Consider the following 20,922-nt stretch of genomic DNA (forward strand, 5'->3'; position numbering starts at 1 on the left):
CCAAAGGGAGTGTAGTGTAGAGTAGTTTTCAGACTACTTCTCCCTATTGTGTCTACCTAATGTTCCACTTACTGCTCCCAGCTGATATTCCTTTCTGCTACTTATACTAAATGTTCCTACTTAATACTCTTGTCTAAAGTTCCTACCAACTACTTCTACCAGTTCCTCCTACCATTTTGCCTATAGGAAGAGCTAGCGTACAGCACTCACCACAAGAAAATATAGTTACAAAGAATGAGTTGTGGGAGTCAAATTTTGTAAAAGTGTTTTTTGTGACAAGCAGATAGTGTATGTTTGTAAACAGAATACCAGTAGTCCTGGATCAGAAGAGTGCAACTTGACAACCACTTAAGTGCTGGCTCACTACATCACTAATCTAACTGATACCCAAGCAGCCTACCTGTAGATCCTGTATGTAACATCACTCCAATTCACCTCATCCTTTCCCCAAATTCTCCTGCATGTTTACACCCCAATCCTTCCAGGCATCTTTCACTCCATCCTCCACATCCTCTTTGAATTCCCTCTTTTCCTTGTTCACGTCCACTTCTGATTTGTATACCCTCTTAGTCATATTTTCCTGACTCGTTCTCTCCACATGTCCAAACCATTTCAGCACACCCTCATCACCCTCTTACTATCATTTCTTATTCAATCAACCATCCTCCTACCTATCTGAACTTGTTTTGCAATCATCCCAAAGAAGTGATGCCATAATTCCCAGTCTTTCTAAAAATGGGTGTTTTTTGAGAAAACTGAAAAATAATTTCTTATGTGAGATGAAAAAACATATAAGAAAAATAAAAGAAAAAGTACAAGAGGAGTCAACTTGCCCAGGGAAGAATAACAAGCATCTATTTATATACACTGTGAATGTAACTACATGGGATTTGCTTATATCATCAGCCAATCAGCTTTGCAAGTCTCCATTTATAAACCAATCATTGGTGCAGCTGCCTGCGTTCTGCCAGTTTTGCATTACCCACTCATTGTTGAGCAAACTTCACGGTGTTTTGGAGATAAAGTGATTTTATTACCCCCCCACACATCATCCTTGCAACCTGATATCAAGTTCTAGTGGCCTGGCTGGGCTAAAAGTGAAGCATAAATCTGCAGCTTATTAATACAAAGGGTGGAGATAGGAAAGAAGTGAAGTAGCATGTTTACTAGGGTAAAATAAATGGTGACTGTCATTTTATTGTTTACTATAGTGTTTACTAATCATGGAGACTCTTTTGCTTTGGGATTACTCGAAGGGAGCGGGCATTGGAGAATTTATTAAAAAAGGGGGTGACTGTATTGTTGACTGGTTGGTAAGGTTATTTAATGTATGTATGACTCATGGTGAGGTGCCTGAGGATTGGCGGAATGCGTGCATAGTGCCATTGTACAAAGGCAAAGGGGATAAGAGTGAGTGCTCAAATTACAGAGGTATAAGTTTGTTGAGTATTCCTGGTAAATTATATGGGAGGGTATTGATTGAGAGGGTGAAAGCATGTACAGAGCATCAGATTGGGGAAGAGCAGTGTGGTTTCAGAAGTGGTAGAGGATGTGTGGATCAGGTGTTTGCTTTGAAGAATGTATGTGAGAAATACTTAGAAAAGCAAATGGATTTGTATGTAGCATTTATGGATCTGGAGAAGGCATATGATAGAGTTGATAGAGATGCTCTGTGGAAGGTATTAAGAATATATGGTGTGGGAGGCAAGTTGTTAGAAGCAGTGAAAAGTTTTTATCGAGGATGTAAGGCATGTGTACGTGTAGGAAGAGAGGAAAGTGATTGGTTCTCAGTGAATGTAGGTTTGCGGCAGGGGTGTGTGATGTCTCCATGGTTGTTTAATTTGTTTATGGATGGGGTTGTTAGGGAGGTGAATGCAAGAGTTTTGGAAAGAGGGGCAAGTATGAAGTCTGTTGGGGATGAGAGAGCTTGGGAAGTGAGTCAGTTGTTGTTCGCTAATGATACAGCGCTAGGTGGCTGATTCATGTGAGAAACTGCAGAAGCTGGTGACTGAGTTTGGTGAAGTGTGTGGAAGAAGAAAGTTAAGAGTAAATGTGAATAAGAGCAAGGTTATTAGGTACAGTAGGGTTGAGGGTCAATTCAATTGGGAGGTGAGTTTGAATGGAGAAAAACTGGAGGAAGTGAAGTGTTTTAGATATCTGGGAGTGGATCTGGCAGCGGATGGAACCATGGAAGCGGAAGTGGATCATCGGGTGGGGGAGGGGGCGAAAATTCTGGGAGCCTTGAAGAATGTGTGGAAGTCGAGAACATTATCTCGGAAAGCAAAAATGGGTATGTTTGAAGGAATAGTGGTTCCAACAATGTTGTATGGTTGCGAGGCGTGGACTATGGATAGAGTTGTGCGCAGGAGGATGGATGTGCTGGAAATGAGATGTTTGAGGACAATGTGTGGTGTGAGGTGGTTTGATCGAGTAAGTAACGTAAGGGTAAGAGAGATGTGTGGAAATAAAAAGAGCATGGTTGAGAGAGCAGAAGAGGGTGTTTTGAAATGGTTTGGTCACATGGAGAGAATGAGTGAGGAAAGATTGACCAAGAGGATATATGTGTCGGAGGTGGAGGGAACGAGGAGAAGAGGGAGACCAAATTGGAGGTGGAAAGATGGAGTGAAAAAGATTTTGTGTGATCGGGGCCTGAACATGCAGGAGGGTGAAAGGAGGGCAAAGAATAGAGTGAATTGGAGCGATGTGGTATACCGGGGTTGACGTGCTGTCAGTGGATTGAATCAAGGCATGTGTATGGGGGTGGGTTGGGCCATTTCTTTCATCTGTTTCCTTGCGCTACCTCACAAACGCGGGAGACAGCGACAAAGCAAAAAAAAAAAAAAAAAAAAAAAATATTCTCTCCTAACCCTGGGGATAGGAAAGAAAGAATACTTCCCACGTATTCCCTGCGTGTTGTAGAAAGCGACTAAAAGGGGATGGAGCCAGGGGCTGGGAATCTTCCCCTCTCATTTTTAATTTCCCAAAAGAAGGAACAGAGATGGGGGCCAAGTGAGGATATTCCCTCAAAGGCTCAGTCCTCTGTTCTCGACGCTACCTTGCTAACACGTGAAATGGCGAATAGTATGAAAAAAAAATTAGGTATTTTTAATGAAATGTTTGAGAACAATATGTGGTAAGAGGTGGTTTGATCAAATAAGTAATGAAAGGATAAAAGAGATGTGTGGTAATAAAAAGAGTGTGGTTGAGAGAGCAGAAGAGGGTGTATTGAAATGGTTTGGACATATGGAGAGAATGAGTGAGGAAAGATTGACAAAGAGGGTATATGTGTCAGAGGTGGAGAGAAGGAGAAGCAGGAGACCAAACTGGAGGTGGAAGGATGGAGTTAAAAAGATTTTGAGCAATCAGGGCCTGAACATACAGGAGGATGGAAGGCATGCAAGAAATAAATTGAATTGAAACAATGTGGTATACCAGGGTTGACCTGCTATCAATGGACTGAACTAGGGCATGTGAAGTGTCTCGGGTAAACCATGGAAAGGGCTGTGGGGCCTGGATGTGGATAGGGAGCTGTCATTTTGGTGCATTACACATGACAGCTAGAGACAGAGTGTGAACAAGTGGCCTTTTTTGTCTTTTCCTGGCACTACCTCACTGACTTGGGGGGGCTATTTCCTGTGTGGTGGGGTAGTGACAGGAATGGGTGAAGGTAAGCAAGTATGAATATGTACATGTGTATATATGTATATGTCTGTATATGTGCATGTATGGGCATTTATGTATATATATGTGTATATGAGTGGATCTGTTTCCTGGCACTATCTCACTGACACAGGAAACAGTGATTAAGTATAATAAATATAAATATATTTTTTTTGTGTTCTTTTTTCACTCATCAGGCAATTCAAACCTTTGTTCATATTTGATCCCTAGGGCTGGGGAGAAAGAATACTTCCCATTTATGCCCTTTCTGTCATAAAAGGCAAGTGAAGGTGGAAGCATTGGGATGGAAACATTCCCCTCCTTGCATTTTAGTTTTTATCAGTGGGAGCAGAAGGGATGCCAATCATCCTCAAACACTCAGGTTAGGGTGTTTGAATGTATACGAATTAACCTAGACAAGAAGGGAGAGATATGAAGAACCTTTGAGGAAAGGAACTTGGATTTCCAAGCTCTTACTGAAACAGTGCTCAAGGGCTCATGTGACTGGGAGACATACAAGAAAACGCAGTAGCAGGTTATGCCAAGAACAGAAGAAGAAAGTCCACATCCACCCGCATCTATTCTCTAACTGTCGTGTGTAACGTATTATAATCACAGTTCCCTATCCAAAAGAGGCCTTACAGACCTCTCCATAGTTTACCCTGGATGCTTCACATATCCTGGTTCTGTCCACTAATATCATGTTGACCCTTGTATACCACATCGTTCCAATTCAATCTATCTCATGCATGCCTTTCACTCTCTTGTTGGTTCAAGCCTCGATCACTCAAAAACTTTTTCATTCCATCCTTCCATATACAATTTGGTCCCACCGTTCTCCTTGTTCCCTCCACCTCTGACACTTATCCTCTTTATTGACCTCACACCCTCCTCAGTTCTTTAAACCATACTCTTTTTATTACCACACCTCTCTCATATCCATCTACTAAAATAATACTGGGCCTACTATACCTTCAAATATACTCATTTTTACCCTCGCAAATAACGATCTCTCATTCCACATATTTCTCAGTGCTACCAGAACCTTCGCCCCCTCACCCACCCTACTGACCCACTTCTGCTTACATGGTTCCAGTCCTTGCTCCATGTCCAATGCCAGTTTTCTAAAGCAATTCACTTCCTTCAAATTTTCTCCATTCAAACTCACACCCCAAATAACCAGTCTCTCACCTACACTAAACCTAATAGCAGTACTTTTATTCACATTTACTTTCAATTTCTTCCTTTCACACCTCCTTCCAAACTTAGTCACCAACTTCTGCAGTTTCACACTCGGATATACCTCTATCATCAGCACACAACAACTGACTCACTTCCCAGACCCTTTCATCCCATGAAGATTTCATACTCTCCCCTCTCTCCCAGATTCTCACTTTTATTTCCCTAAACAAACAACTATGAAGACATCACACACTACTGCCACAGATAAACTTTGACTTGGAACCATTTCACTCTCCTTTCTTTTTACTTGTACTCATGCCTTACATCCTTGATAAACACTTCTCTGATTCTAGCAGCTTTCCTTCCATACCATATATTCTTAAGACCTTCCAAAAGGCATTTCCAGAAATATAAATGCCACATATGCCATCTGTTTCTGTAAGTATTTCTTACATTCTTCAATGCAAACACCTGATCCACACATCCTCTACCACAATGCATCTCTCCATTCTCCTGCCCTCCAATACAACTTATTTTACCGATATATAATTTTTTTTCCATATTTGAGTGCTTTTTTCTGTATAAGTGAGGAAGCACCATGAACAAAGAAAGGTTGTATCTGCTCACATCCATTCTCTAGCTGTCATGTGTAATGCACTGGAACCACAGTTCCCTATCCACAACCAGGCCCCACAGACCTTTCCATGGTTTACCCTGGACACTTCACATCCCTTAGTTCAATCCACTCACAGCTTTCAATCCTTGTATACCGCATAATTCCAATTCATTCTATCCCATGAAAGCCTTTCATCCTCCTGCATGTTCAAAATCTTTTACACTCTGTCCTTCTATCTCCAATTTGGTTTCCCTCTTCTTGTTCCCTCCACTTCTGACACTCATATCCTCTTTGTCAACATTTCCTCAATCATTCCCTTCATATACCAAACCATTTCAGCACATCCTCTTCAGCTCTCTAAACCACACTCTTTTTAATACACATCTCTCTCTTACCCCTTCATAACTTAATCAAACCACATCACACTACATAATGTGCTTAAGCATTCATTTCCAACACATCTGTTCTCCCCTGAATAGCCCTTCCTGTAGACTATGCCCATATTATTCCTTCAAACATACTTATTTGTACCCTCACAGATAACATTCTCTCTTTCTACACATTGCTCAGCATTCCAAGAACCTTCATCCCTCCCCAACCCTGTGACTTACATCTGCTCCATGGTTCCATTTGCTGCCATGTCCATTCCCAGGTATGTAAAACACTTCTTTACCTCCAGTTTTTCTCCAATCAGACTCGCACCCCACCTAACCTCTCCCTTACTCCTACTAAACCTGAAAACCTTGCTTTTATTCATATTTACTTATAGGTTTCTCCTTTAAACACTTCCAAACTCGGTCACCAACTTCTGCCATTTTTCACTCAAATCCACCACCAGTGCTGCATCATCAGCAAACCTATTTGTCACTGAAGGCAACTGAAAGGGGCAGGACCAAGTAGCTGGAAATCCTTCCTTCCTGTATAGCTTTTCAAAAGATGGAACAAAGCAAGGAGCCACGTGAGGAATTTTCCCTCTAAGGTTCAGTTATCTGTTCTTAATGCTACCATGCTTACATGCAAAATGGTTAGCATGTATGAAAAATGTGTGCAAAGTGAGAATATCTCAGAAAGCAAAAATGGGTATGTTTGAAAGAATAGTAGTAGTAAGATAGGAAAGAATATGACCAGTAGATCTCACCTTACAGAAGGTGATCAGAGAGAAGATTGTGATTTTTGAGGTGTTTAAGGATATGGGAGCTGAGGATGGATTCAAAGACTTTAGAAGAGGTGGATGTCAAAGCAATAGGATGATAGTTAGAACGGTCACCTCAGAGATGGGACGTATCAAAGTGTGTACATAAGGAGAGGGAAAAATTTTGGTTAAGCAGAAATGAAACAGACAAGTAGGCACAGGTGCAAGTTCAGAGACAACCATTCTTCTTTCTTGTAGTTCACTTTCCCTCTTCCAAAGGTATTACTTTGGTTTCTGTTCCTGAGAGCTGGCTGCTTGTGTGCCCACAGCACTAGCTAGACCACGCAATATTTGGCAAGCTGCCATTAGCAACTCAAGGGTGGGCCATTTTGACAACTGCCTCTTTCCCTACACATCGAAGCTTTGGAACTCTCTACTTTCTCATGTCTTTCCCAACAACTATGACCTGGCACATTTCAAAACACAGGTTTTCAACTTTCTCAAAAATTTGTAAATACTTTCCAATGTATTTTCTTTTTCATTTATTAATCTTCTCTATATTTCAATTAGGGTCCAGCCTTGGTGTGGACTTCTGTCCGTGCCTGGAGCCTTAAACATAAAAAAAATTAAGCTATCATGTTCAGGACGTAGTTTGTCATCCAAAATTCAAAATACTCTAAAATTTGCCAATATTCTCCTTGATACGCTAGACCATTTCAGTTGTGTCCAATATTCAAAATGCTCTTTAAATTTGCCATTAATTCCCCTGATAAGTTAAACCATTTCAGTTCCTGTGCTGAATAACCCTTGCATACTGCTTAAAGGACCAGTAAAGCTTTAGGGACTGTTGTTCAAATCATGTATGAGTACAATATCAAAATGAGAGGCACTCAGGGACATAAGCATCACTCATCAGAATTCGACTAATTTGTCATTTTATTTCAGACACTATTCTTGGCTCACTGCTTGTCTCAGAAAATGGGATATGAAATGATAGACCATTCTGTGCCTTTGAAAATTATGTTCTGACCTTAGAAAATCAAGCCCATAATACTGCAACCTTCTTGTGTCAGGCTTTGGATGTTGGTGACATGTCCAGAAAGTTTTAGAAGCAAATGATTTTGCAAAGGTAGAACAGTAACGAGTGCTGGGTTGGTGAGCAGTCACGCCACTAAAATATTGCACATTTCTATCCCTGAGAGTGCAAACAGGAGAGACTGGAAATCCTTTCTTTCCATTTTACATTCTAAAGAAGGCACACAGGCAGGAGCCAAACAAGGATTTTTCCTCTAAGGCTCTTTCATCTGTTCTTGACACTACCTGCCTCAGGCATAAAATAGCAACAATGTATGAAAGTATTTGCACAGGACAAAAAAAGTATATTTATGTTCAATTGGCATCTAAAATAGCCTACACAGAAAGCCCTATAATAGTTGTTGTACTTTAGCACAGAATATTTCTCATATCTGAACGTATTTCCTGAATCCATAAATACTACAGTCTAAATAAAGTAGCATGAGCCTACAAATTCTCAAGTAAAACATCTAACTTACCTGGAAAATTGCATGAAAGGCTTTAATTTCTCTGGGAGAAAAATTTCTTCTTGATTCCTTCTGACACCACGAATGATTCTTGAAGCAGCATCACTTGGTTCCAGTATTTCAAAAAGCCATGGAAACCTTTACAGAAACATAAGTCATTTAATGCTATTTAAAATAATACCATCTCAACAAATTCTTGGTCTCAATTTGAGAAAAGATATCATTATACATTCATAGTAAATTTGTTGTCATTACTAAGTATGAAAATTTAATGTTTCACTTCACATAAGTGGATGATGCATTTCTAGAGTATAAAAAGAAATGCATGAAATGCATGATGATAAAAATGGGCTCAAAACCCTATTCATTCCAGTGTAAAGTAATTCTTTCTATGCAAGATTAGTCATACCTTCAAAAGATTAATATGAATGTAAGGAGTCCAAAAAAGGGGCTCCAGAAATAACCTGTAACAGCAAATAATCGTGATTTATTTCCTCTGTGATTTTCTTCCCAAAAGAAGTTTTATATCATATATCATTCACTCATGTTTACACCTCCTTCCAAAGTTTGTTTGCTTTTTCCATATACTATATACTTATTTGAACCATATTTCTCTTGCTACCAAGGTTGAGATATTTAGTACAGTAGTGAGCAGGAGTTAATTTTGATGAAAATATAAAGCAAATGAAATTAATAACGGATTTCATGAACATATTTACAAGAGGAAGAGGACTGGGCACGATCGAGTGATGATGGAATGGTTTCAACAGCATCGGAGTGATGGAGTGGACTTGTCAGGTACCATGATAATCTTGTTTCACTAATGTACTATTGTACAAGTACCTGTATTTCATTTATTTATCTAATTTACATTTAATATTTGATTTAAATCTCGAGCAGTCCATGATATACTTTAGACACATGGGAGATGTATAATTAGTGGGTTAGAGGTGTGTTGATGAATTATTATTACGTTACCACGGTTGGTCTGACAAAATGGTTAATCTGGCAATGTTTTGGAACCAAGAGTGTTGGAAACTAGATGGTGTACCTGTATTACTCCTCAGAAATAGTTGTTATAAATTTGAACTTCAGTGAAGGGCGCAAATGGGGAGGTGATAACAAGTAGTGGTGATGTGAGAAGGAGATGGAGTGAGTATTTTGAAGGTTTGTTGAATGTGTTTGATGATAGAGTGGCAGATATAGAGTGTTTTGGTCGAGGTGGTGTGCAAAGTGAGAGGGTTAGGGAAAATGATTTGGTAAACAGAGAAGAGGTAGTAAAAGCTTTGCGGAAGATGAAAGCCGGCAAGGCAGCAGGTTTGGATGGTATTGCAGTGGAATTTATTAAAAAAGGGGGTGACTGTATTGTTGACTGGTTGGTAAGGTTATTTAATGTATGTATGACTCATGGTGAGGTGCCTGAGGATTGGCGGAATGCGTGCATAGTGCCATTGTACAAAGGCAAAGAGGATAAGAGTGAGTGCTCAAATTACAGAGGTATAAGTTTGTTGAGTATTCCTGGTAAATAATATGGGAGGGTATTGATTGAGAGGGTGAAGGCATGTACAGAGCATCAGATTGGGGAAGAGCAGTGTGGTTTCAGAAGTGGTAGAGGATGTGTGGATCAGGTGTTTGCTTTGAAGAATGTATGTGAGAAATACTTAGAAAAGCAAATGGATTTGTATGTAGCATTTATGGATCTGGAGAAGGCATGTGATAGAGTTGATAGAGATGCTCTGTGGAAGGTATTAAGAATATATGGTGTGGGAGGCAAGTTGTTAGAAGCAGTGAAAAGTTTTTATCGAGGATGTAAGGCATGTGTACGTGTAGGAAGAGAGGAAAGTGATTGGTTCTCAGTGAATGTAGGTTTGCGGCAGGGGTGTGTGATGTCTCCATGGTTGTTTAATTTGTTTATGGATGGGGTTGTTAGGGAGGTGAATGCAAGAGTTTTGGAAAGAGGGGCAAGTATGAAGTCTGTTGGGGATGAGAGAGCTTGGGAAGTGAGTCAGTTGTTGTTCGCTGATGATACAGCGCTGGTGGCTGATTCATGTGAGAAACTGCAGAAGCTGGTGACTGAGTTTGGTAAAGTGTGTGAAAGAAGAAAGTTAAGAGTAAATGTGAATAAGAGCAAGGTTATTAGGTAAAGTAGGGTTGAGGGTCAAGTCAATTGGGAGGTGAGTTTAAATGGAGAAAAACTGGAGGAAGTGAAGTGTTTTAGATATCTGGGAGTGGATCTGGCAGTGGATGGAACCATGGAAGCGGAAGTGGATCATAGGGTGGGGGAGGGGGCGAAAATTCTGGGAGCCTTGAAGAATGTGTGGAAGTCGAGAACATTATCTCGGAAAGCAAAAATGGGTATGTTTGAAGGAATAGTGGTTCCAACAATGTTGTATGGTTGCGAGGCGTGGGCTATGGATAGAGTTGTGCACAGGAGGATGGATGTGCTGGAAATGAGATGTTTGAGGACAATGTGTGGTGTGAGGTGGTTTGATCGAGTAAGTAACGTAAGGGTAAGAGAGATGTGTGGAAATAAAAAGAGCGTGGTTGAGAGAGCAGAAGAGGGTGTTTTGAAATGGTTTGGGCACATGGAGAGAATGAGTGAGGAAAGATTGACCAAGAGGATATATGTGTCGGAGGTGGAGGGAACGAGGAGAAGAGGGAGACCAAATTGGAGGTGGAAAGATGGAGTGAAAAAGATTTTGTGTGATCGGGGCCTGAACATGCAGGAGGGTGAAAGGAGGGCAAGGAATAGAGTGAATTGGAGCGATGTGGTATACCGGGGTTGATGTGCTGTCAGTGGATTGAATCAGGGCATGTGAAGCGTCTGGGGTAAACCATGGAAAGCTGTGTAGGTATGTATATTTGCGTGTGTGGACGTATGTATATACATGTGTATGGGGTGGGTTGGGCCATTTCTTTCGTCTGTTTCCTTGCGCTACCTCGCAAACGCGGGAGACAGCGACAAAAAAAAAAAAAAAAAATTTGAAGTGCATGTTTGTTCATTTACATCTTTATTATGTTATCAAAGGTTCATGAAACATTATGGTAGTGTTAGTATTTTGGCCTGTATGTGAGGAATAGTAGACAGTTATGTGTTACAGATGTTCATTTTTTGACAAGAAACAAGAAAATAGTACAAGACTATTTAAACCATAGATTTTTATCATTATAAGGATTTTTATGTGGCTAATGTTATTATCACAACATCTTAGAAATTATTGAAGAGAATACTGTATTAATTAATAGGTATCTGTCATTAGATTTCAGTTGTAGATGAATCATATTAAGAATATTGATGCATGATTAAGTTTAGAGCTCCAGTCTATCGCTCCTTGAGTACTAAACAACTTGGGTGGTAGCAGTTTTAGCATATGTAGAAAAGTATATATATATATATATATATATATATATATATATATATATATATATATATATATATATATATATATATATATATATATATATCCCTGGGGATAGGGGAGAAAGAATACTTCCCACGTATTCCCTGCGTGTCGTAGAAGGCGACTAAAAGGGGAGGGAGCGGGTGGCAGGAAACCCTCCCCTCTCGTTTTTTTTTTTTTTTTTTTTTTTTAATTTTCCAAAAGAAGGAACAGAGAAGGGGGCCAGGTGAGGATTTTCACTCTAAGGCCCAGTCCTCTGTTCTTAACGCTACCTCGCAAACGCGGGAAATGGCGAATAGTATGAAAAAAAAAAAAAATATATATATATATATATATATATATATATATATATATATATATATATATATAAAATATTCTTTATATTCTTTCTTGAAAGAAAGAATATAAAAAAAATATATATATATATATATATATATATATATATATATATATATATATATATATATATATATATTCCCTCAAAGGCCCAGTCCTCTGTTCTTAACGCTACCTCGCTATCGCGGGAAATAGCGAATAGTAGCGCAAGGAAACAGACGAAAGAAATGGCCCAACCCACCCCCATACACATGTATATACATACGTCCACACACGCAAATATACATACCTACACAGCTTTCCATGGTTTACCCCAGACGCTTCACATGCCCTGATTCAATCCACTGACAGCACGTCAACCCCGGTATACCACATCGCTCCAATTCACTCTATTCCTTGCCCTCCTTTCACCCTCCTGCATGTTCAGGCCCCGATCACACAAAATCTTTTTCACTCCATCTTTCCACCTCCAATTTGGTCTCCCTCTTCTCCTCGTTCCCTCCACCTCCGACACATATATCCTCTTGGTCAATCTTTCCTCACTCATTCTCTCCATGTGCCCAAACCATTTCAAAACACCCTCTTCTGCTCTCTCAACCACGCTCTTTTTATTTCCACACATCTCTCTTACCCTTACGTTACTTACTCGAGCAAACCACCTCACATCACACTTTGTCCTCAAACATCTCATTTCCAGCACATCCATCCTCCTGCGCACAACTTTATCCATAGCCCATGCCTCGCAACCATACAGCATTGTTGGAACCACTATTCCTTCAAACATACCCATTTTTGCTTTCCGAGATCATGTTCTCGACTTACAAACATTCTTCAAGGCTCCCAGGATTTTCGCCCCCTCCCCCACCCTATGATCCACTTCCGCTTCCATGGTTCCATCCGCTGCCAGATCCACTCCTAGATATCTAAAACACTTTATTTCCTCCAGTTTTGCTCCATTCAAACTTACCTCCCAATTGACTTGACCCTCAACCCTACTGTACCTAATAACCTTGCTCTTATTCACATTTACTCTTAACTTTCTTCTTCCACACACTTTACCAAACTCAGTCACCAGCTTCTGCAGTTTCTTACATGAATCAGCCACCAGCGCTGTATCATTAGCGAACAACAACTGACTCACTTCCCAAGCTCTCTCATCCCCAACAGACTTCATACTTGCCCCTCTTTCCAAAACTCTTGCATTCACCTCCCTAACAACCCCATCCATAAACAAATTAAACAACCATGGAGACATCACACACCCCTGCCGCAAACCTACATTCACTGAGAACCAATCACTTTCCTCTCTTCCTACACGTACACATGCCTTACATCCTCGATAAAAACTTTTCACTGCTTCTAACAACTTTCCTCCCACACCATATATTCTTAATACCTTCCACAGAGCATCTCTATCAACTCTATCATATGCCTTCTCCAGATCCATAAATGCTACATACAAATCCATTTGCTTTTCTAAGTATTTCTCACATACATTCTTCAAAGCAAACACCTGATCCACACATCCTCTACCACTTCTGAAACCACACTGCTCTTCCCCAATCTGATGCTCTGTACATGCCTTCACCGTCTCAATCAATACCCTCCCATATAATTTACCAGCAATACTCAACAAACTTATACCTCTGTAATTTGAGCACTCACTCTTATCCCCTTTGCCTTTGTACAATGGCACTATGCATGCATTCTGCCAATCCTCAGGCACCTCACCATGAGTCATACAAACATTAAATAACCTTACCAACCAGTCAATAATACAGTCACCCCCTTTTTTAATAAATTCCACTGCAATACCATCCAAACCTGCTGCCTTGCCGGCTTTCATCTTCCGCAAAGCTTTTACTACCTCTTCTCTGTTTTTTCTTTTCTTTCATACTATTCGCCATTTCCCGCGTTAGCAAGGTAGCGTTAAGAACAGAGGACTGGGCCTCTAAGGGAATATCCTCACCTGGCCTCGTTCTCTGTTCCTTCTTTTGGAAAATCAAAAAAAAACGAGAGGGGAGGATTTCCAGCCCCCCGCTCCCTCCCCTTTTAGTCGCCTTCTACGACACGCAGGGAATACGTGGGAAGTATTCTTTCTCCCCTATCATTTTCCCTAACCCTCTCACTTTGCACACCACCTCGACCAAAACACCCTATATCTGCCACTCTATCATCAAACACATTCAACAAACCTTCAAAATACTCACTCCATCTCCTTCTCACATCACCACTACTTGTTATCACCTCCCCATTTGCGCCCTTCACTGAAGTTCCCATTTGCTCCCTTGTCTTACGCACTTTATTTACCTCCTTCCAGAACATCTTTTTATTCTCCCTAAAATTTAATGATACTCTCTCACCCCAACTCTCATTTGCCCTTTTTTTCACCTCTTGCACCTTTCTCTCGATCTCCTGTCTCTTTCTTTTATACATCTCCCACTCAATTGCATTTTTTCCCTGCAAAAATCGTCCAAATGCCTCTCTCTTCTCTTTCACTAATAATCTTACTTCTTCATCCCACCACTCACCACCCTTTCTAATCAACCCACCTCCCACTCTTCTCATGCCACAAGCATCTTTTGCGCAATCCATCACTGATTCCCTAAATACATCCCATTCCTCCCCCACTCCCCTTACTTCCATTGTTCTCACCTTTTTCCATTCTGTACTCAGTCTCTCCTGGTACTTCCTCACACGAGTCTCCTTCCCAAGCTCACTTACTCTCACCACCCTCTTCACCCCAACATTCACTCTTCTTTTCTGAAAACCCATACAAATCTTCACCTTAGCCTCCACAAGATAATGATCAGACATCCCTCCAGTTGCACCTCTCAGCACATTAACATCCAAAAGTCTCTCTTTCGCGCGCCTGTCAATTAACACGTAATCCAATAACGCTCTCTGGCCATCTCTCCTACTTACATACGTATACTTATATATATATATTTTTTTTTTTCAAACTATTCGCCATTTCCCGCATTAGTGAGGTAGCGTTAAGAACAGAGGACTGGGCCTTTTTCGGAATATCCTTCCCATGTATTCCCTGCATGTCGTAGAAGGCGACTAAAAGGGGAGGGAGCGGGTGGCTTGAATCCTCCCCTCTCTTTTTTTCTTAATTTTCCAAAAGAAGGAACAGAGAAGGGGGCCAGGTGAGGATATTCCCTCAAAGGCCCAGCCCTCTGTTCTTAACGCTACCTCGCTAACGCGGGAAATGGCGAATAGTATGAAAGAAAAGATTTACAATGTAATCTCTTTCTTAAAAAAATGTGCCATCTCAGAGGTATAATACATACATCAGTCAAAATCAAAGAAAAATTAAAGTCAGATTCATATAGCAGGAAAGCAGGAGTTAAAAGTAAGAGATAATTGAATGAGAAATAAGAAACGATTAGAGTCTACAACCTGTACTAAAAATTAAAGAGAGGAACATATTGCAATGATACAGACATCTGGAAAGAATGGGCAACTGATGAGACCCTAAACCATTTTTGGAGTGGATACCATGAGTGAGGGAACCATCTACAGTACAATGCTGAGAACAGGGCAGATTAAAAATGTGAAAAGTGCACGGCAAGTAAAAGGAACACCAAATGAATAGGTTGAAGAAAGCATAATATATCAGAAACTAGCAAATGCAAGACATGAAAAAAGCATATCAAGTACATGCAACATCCAATGAGGAAGTTGAGGAAAGCAAAACATGTCAGAACCAGGTGAAACAGGCTGGTTAAAGCAGTGACCAGGAGGTTACAGACCTAACTGGCACTTCATTGATAAAAATTACCTTATTCAAGGGTATTTCTATAGTATTCAATAAATTATTACGCATATCACCAACAATCACCAACAAATTTTTTTAACTTTCTAAAATGGGAAACAGAAGAAGGAGTCACGCGGGGAGTGCTCATACTCCTCGAAGGCTCAGATTGGGGTGCCTAAATGTGTGTGGATGTAACCAAGATGTGAAAAAAGGAAAGATAGGTACTATGTTTGAGGAAAGGAACCTGGATGTTTTGGCTCTGAGTGAAACGAAGCTCAAGGGTGAAGGGGAAGAGTGGTTTGGGAATGTCTTGGGAGTAAAGTCAGGGGTTAGTGAGAGGACAAGAGCAAGGGAAGGAGTAGCAGTACTCCTGAAACAGGAGTTGTGGGAGTACGTGATAGAATGTAAGAAAGTAAATTCTCGATTAATATGGGTAAAACTGAAAGTTGATGGAGAGAGATGGGTGATTATTGGTGCATATGCACCTGGGCATGAGAAGAAAGATCATGAGAGGCAAGTGTTTTGGGAGCAGCTGAATGAGTGTGTTAGTGGTTTTGATGCACGAGACCGGGTTATAGTGATGGGTGATTTGAATGCAAAGGTGAGTAATGTGGCAGTTGAGGGAATAATTGGTATACATGGGGTGTTCAGTGTTGTAAACGGAAATGGTGAAGAGCTTGTAGATTTATGTGCTGAAAAAGGACTGATGATTGGGAATACCTGGTTTAAAAAGCGAGATATACATAAGTATACTTATGTAAGTAGGAGAGATGGCCAGAGAGCGTTATTGGATTACGTGTTAATTGACAGGCGCGCGAAAGAGAGACTTTTGGATGTTAATGTGCTGAGAGGTGCAACTGGAGGGATGTCTGATCATTATCTTGTGGAGGCTAAGGTGAAGATTTGTATGGGTTTTCAGAAAAAAAGAGTGAATGTTGGGGTGAAGAGGGTGGTGAGAGTAAGTGAGCTTGGGAAGGAGACTTGTGTGAGGAAGTACCAGGAGAGACTGAGTACAGAATGGAAAAAGGTGAGAACAATGGAAGTAAGGGGAGTGGTGGAGGAATGGGATGTATTTAGGGAATCAGTGATGGACTGCGCAAAAGATGCTTGTGGCATGAGAAGAGTGGGAGGTGGGTTGATTAGAAAGGGTAGTGAGTGGTGGGATGAAGAAGTAAGAGTATTAGTGAAAGAGAAGAGAGAGGCATTTGGACGGTTTTTGCAGGGGAAAAAAATGCAGTTGAGTGGGAGACGTATAAAAGAAAGAAAGAAAGAGACAGGAGGTCAAGAGAAAGGTGCAAGAGGTGAAAAAAAGGGCAAATGAGAGTTGGGGTGAGAGAGTATCATTAAATTTTAGGGAGAATAAAAAGATGTTCTGGAAGGAGGTAAATAAAGTGCGTAAGACAAGGGAGCAAATGGGAACTTCAGTGAAGGGCGCAAATGGGGAGGTGATAACAAGTAGTGGTGATGTGAGAAGGAGATGGAGTGAGTATTTTGAAGGTTTGTTGAATGTGTTTGATGATAGAGTGGCAGATATAGGGTGTTTTGGTCGAGGTGGTGTGCAAAGTGAGAGGGTTAGGGAAAATGATTTGGTAAACAGAGAAGAGGTAGTAAAAGCTTTGCGGAAGATGAAAGCCAGCAAGGCAGCAGGTTTGGATGGTATTGCAGTGGAATTTATTAAAAAAGGGGGTGACTGTATTGTTGACTGGTTGGTAAGGTTATTTAATGTATGTATGACTCATGGTGAGGTGCCTGAGGATTGGCGGAATGCATGCATAGTGCCATTGTACAAAGGCAAAGGGGATAAGAGTGAGTGCTCATATTACAGAGGTATAAGTTTGTTGAGTATTCCTGGTAAATTATATGGGAGGGTATTGATTGAGAGGGTGAAGGCATGTACAGAGCATCAGATTGGGGAAGAGCAGTGTGGTTTCAGAAGTGGTAGAGGATGTGTGGATCAGGTGTTTGCTTTGAAGAATGTATGTGAGAAATACTTAGAAAAGCAAATGGATTTGTATGTAGCATTTATGGATCTGGAGAAGGCATATGATAGAGTTGATAGAGATGCTCTGTGGAAGGTATTAAGAATATATGGTGTGGGAGGAAAGTTGTTAGAAGCAGTGAAAAGTTTTTATCGAGGATGTAAGGCATGTGTACGTGTAGGAAGAGAGGAAAGTGATTGGTTCTCAGTGAATGTAGGTTTGCGGCAGGGGTGTGTGATGTCTCCATGGTTGTTTAATTTGTTTATGGATGGGGTTGTTAGGGAGGTGAATGCAAGAGTTTTGGAAAGAGGGGCAAGTATGAAGTCTGTTGGGGATGAGAGAGCTTGGGAAGTGAGTCAGTTGTTGTTCGCTGATGATACAGCGCTGGTGGCTGATTCATGTGAGAAACTGCAGAAGCTGGTGACTGAGTTTGGTAAAGTGTGTGAAAGAAGATAGTTAAGAGTAAATGTGAATAAGAGCAAGGTTATTAGGTACAGTAGGGTTGAGGGTCAAGTCAATTGGGAGGTGAGTTTGAATGGAGAAAAACTGGAGGAAGTGAAGTGTTTTAGATATCTGGGAGTGGATCTGGCAGCGGATGGAACCATGGAAGCGGAAGTGGATCATAGGGTGGGGGAGGGGGCGAAAATTCTGGGAGCCTTGAAGAATGTGTGGAAGTCGAGAACATTATCTCGGAAAGCAAAAATGGGTATGTTTGAAGGAATAGTGGTTCCAACAATGTTGTATGGTTGCGAGGCGTGGGCTATGGATAGAGTTGTGCACAGGAGGATGGATGTGCTGGAAATGAGATGTTTGAGGACAATGTGTGGTGTGAGGTGGTTTGATCGAGTAAGTAACGTAAGGGTAAGAGAGATGTGTGGAAATAAAAAGAGCTTGGTTGAGAGAGCAGAAGAGGGTGTTTTGAAATGGTTTGGGCACATGGAGAGAATGAGTGAGGAAAGATTGACCAAGAGGATATATGTGTCGGAGGTGGAGGGAACGAGGAGAAGAGGGAGACCAAATTGGAGGTGGAAAGATGGAGTGAAAAAGATTTTGTGTGATTGGGGCCTGAACATGCAGGAGGGTGAAAGGAGGGCAAGGAATAGAGTGAATTGGAGCGATGTGGTATACCGGGGTTGATGTGCTGTCAGTGGATTGAATCGGGGCATGTGAAGCGTCTGGGGTAAACCATGGAAAGCTGTGTAGGTATGTATATTTGCGTGTGTGGACGTATGTATATACATGTGTATGGGGGTGGGTTGGGCCATTTCTTTCGTCTGTTTCCTTGCGCTACCTCGCAAACGCGGGAGACAGCGACAAAGCAAAAAAAAAAAAAAATCACCAACAAAAATAAAGCAAGACTTTACAGAAATTTAAAAATAAACTTTCTGTGAAAGAATACTTTGAAGGTTTTACTTACAAATGTTTTATGACGTCCAATCTGGGCGTCACTGATTTCATACTTTTTTATTTACTTCCTGCCCAAAGAGTCCCATCTATCCCTACAAGGCTCCTGCAGCACTCACAAAGCTCGCCACATTCATCAGTCGGGACCACAGGTCATAAAGTATTGTGATGTGTTTGCATCAATGTGCAAAGAGTACATGAAAATTGAGTTGTAAGGGTTCAGTATCTTTATGGTAATTGTATGTGTACATGGGAAAGAGTGAAATGAGTTTGTCTATGAGTGTGGTTTCTGATGAGTGTATAACTGTTGGAATGGAGTTTAAAACTAAGTTAGGAGGCAAACTATTTTATTCCTGTTTATATTCTATTTGTTAGGAGTGGTGGGATGTGTGAGTTGAGGTTACTAAAGTGAGAGCCAGGGGAAGCTTTTTATTCTTACTTGGGGGTTGGTGGTTGCTTACAGAGTAGTTTAGGTGGGAGGGGTCTAATGCTATTGCATAGAACTGGGTTCTGAGCATGTTGAAGTGGGTCTGTATTGTGAGAATCTATTGTAAAGGGGTTGAGTATTTGCAATTGCAAAACAGCCAGTGATTGTTCCAAGTGCAATATTTTGTGTGGTTTGCAGCTTTGTTATACTGGCTTTTGAGAGGGTGGAAGACCAGGCAGGTGAGGCATAAAGTGGAGCAAATGAATTATTTGTATAAGATACTGAGGGATTCTTTTTCTTGTCCATATCTGAGGGCATTTAGTGTGCATGATGCTTTTGTGTTGATGTTATTGGTGTGGGGAGTGAATATCATGAGTTGGTGTTTTGTTCAGTGGGAGAGACAGTCCATTCAAGGTGACTGGAAGATGTGAGCTGGATTCATGTCTTTCCAGGGTTCAAAGAGTGACTGAAGACTTTCATGGAGATGCAGAGTTTCTTTTCTATGTGAACCATTATTTCAACTGTGTAATGCAGTGCTACATGTCAGATGCTGCTACTGCAGTATTAGGGTGTTTTGATGTGACTGACAGGTTATCTGCTTATGACCTTCAAGTTGAGGTTTGCCTGAGGTAATGGGAACTCATATAGAAAAAGATTGAAGAGAGTTGGAGAGAGAATTGCTCCTTGGGAACTCCATTTTAAAGTTACAGTGTTTTAAAGGTGATGTCACTGTGAGTGAGTAGCAAGGCAGTGGGGGGTGGTGTAAAGTATTTTCAGTGCAAGGATGTGTCAAATGCTTTGTTGATGTCTATTGCCACTTGTAAAGTGCAGGGGAGGGTTGTGATTGGCTGAATCCATTTAGGATTGTTGAGTGAGCTCAGTGTGTAGAGTGGTGGTACAGTGTCTGGGTCTGATTTTGTTGTGGGTAATTTTTTCAGAGTTTGGACAATGAGGATAAAAGTGATAAAAGACAGTAAGAGGAGGGGTAGTTGGGTGGTTTGGAGGGTTTTAAGATTAGCAATGTGATAGTAAATTTCCAAATGTTGGGGATTTTGCTATGTAGCCAGGAGTATTCAACAATATTTGTAAGACCTTGGGTTGCAAGTGGGCTATAGTGTTTTATGTGAAAGTTTGATATGTTGTCAGAACCTGTAGCAGAAGAGTTCTTGTGGGTATTAATTGCAGTGCTTATATCACAGGGAGTGAAAGGTGGGTAGGCAGTTGTTTATGGATGGATTTTGTGTAGGTTTTTCATATTCTCGTCTGAGAGGTGAGGTTGATTTGTGTGATGGAGTAGTGTTTCATGAGTGTGTGTGCATGTTCTTTAGGAGAGGAAATTTCTCAGGAATGGGCAAGGAGTACTTCATGAGTAGGGGATGAACTATTCATAAACCAAGTACTACCTCTAAATATCCTTAACCAATCCAACCAGACTCCCAAACCATCACCCACAGCAACTGACCTAGCCAGATATTATGTTC

At 40.9% G+C, this 20,922-nt stretch overlaps 1 protein-coding gene across 2 annotated transcripts in view; it reads right to left on the minus strand.

The window, feature by feature from the left end:
- Positions 1-20,922, minus strand: part of LOC139764699 (epidermal retinol dehydrogenase 2-like) — a 111,457-nt gene that overhangs the window by 5,142 nt on the left and 85,393 nt on the right. For both annotated transcript variants that reach the window (XM_071691588.1, XM_071691587.1), the window contains exon 8: positions 8,144-8,269. In XM_071691588.1, the coding sequence (XP_071547689.1) occupies positions 8,144-8,269 (126 nt within the window). The remainder of the gene's footprint in view (positions 1-8,143; positions 8,270-20,922) is intronic.

The sequence above is a fragment of the Panulirus ornatus genome, chromosome 50 (genome assembly GCF_036320965.1).
Source record: "Panulirus ornatus isolate Po-2019 chromosome 50, ASM3632096v1, whole genome shotgun sequence".
NCBI classification, from domain to species: Eukaryota; Metazoa; Arthropoda; class Malacostraca; order Decapoda; family Palinuridae; genus Panulirus; species Panulirus ornatus.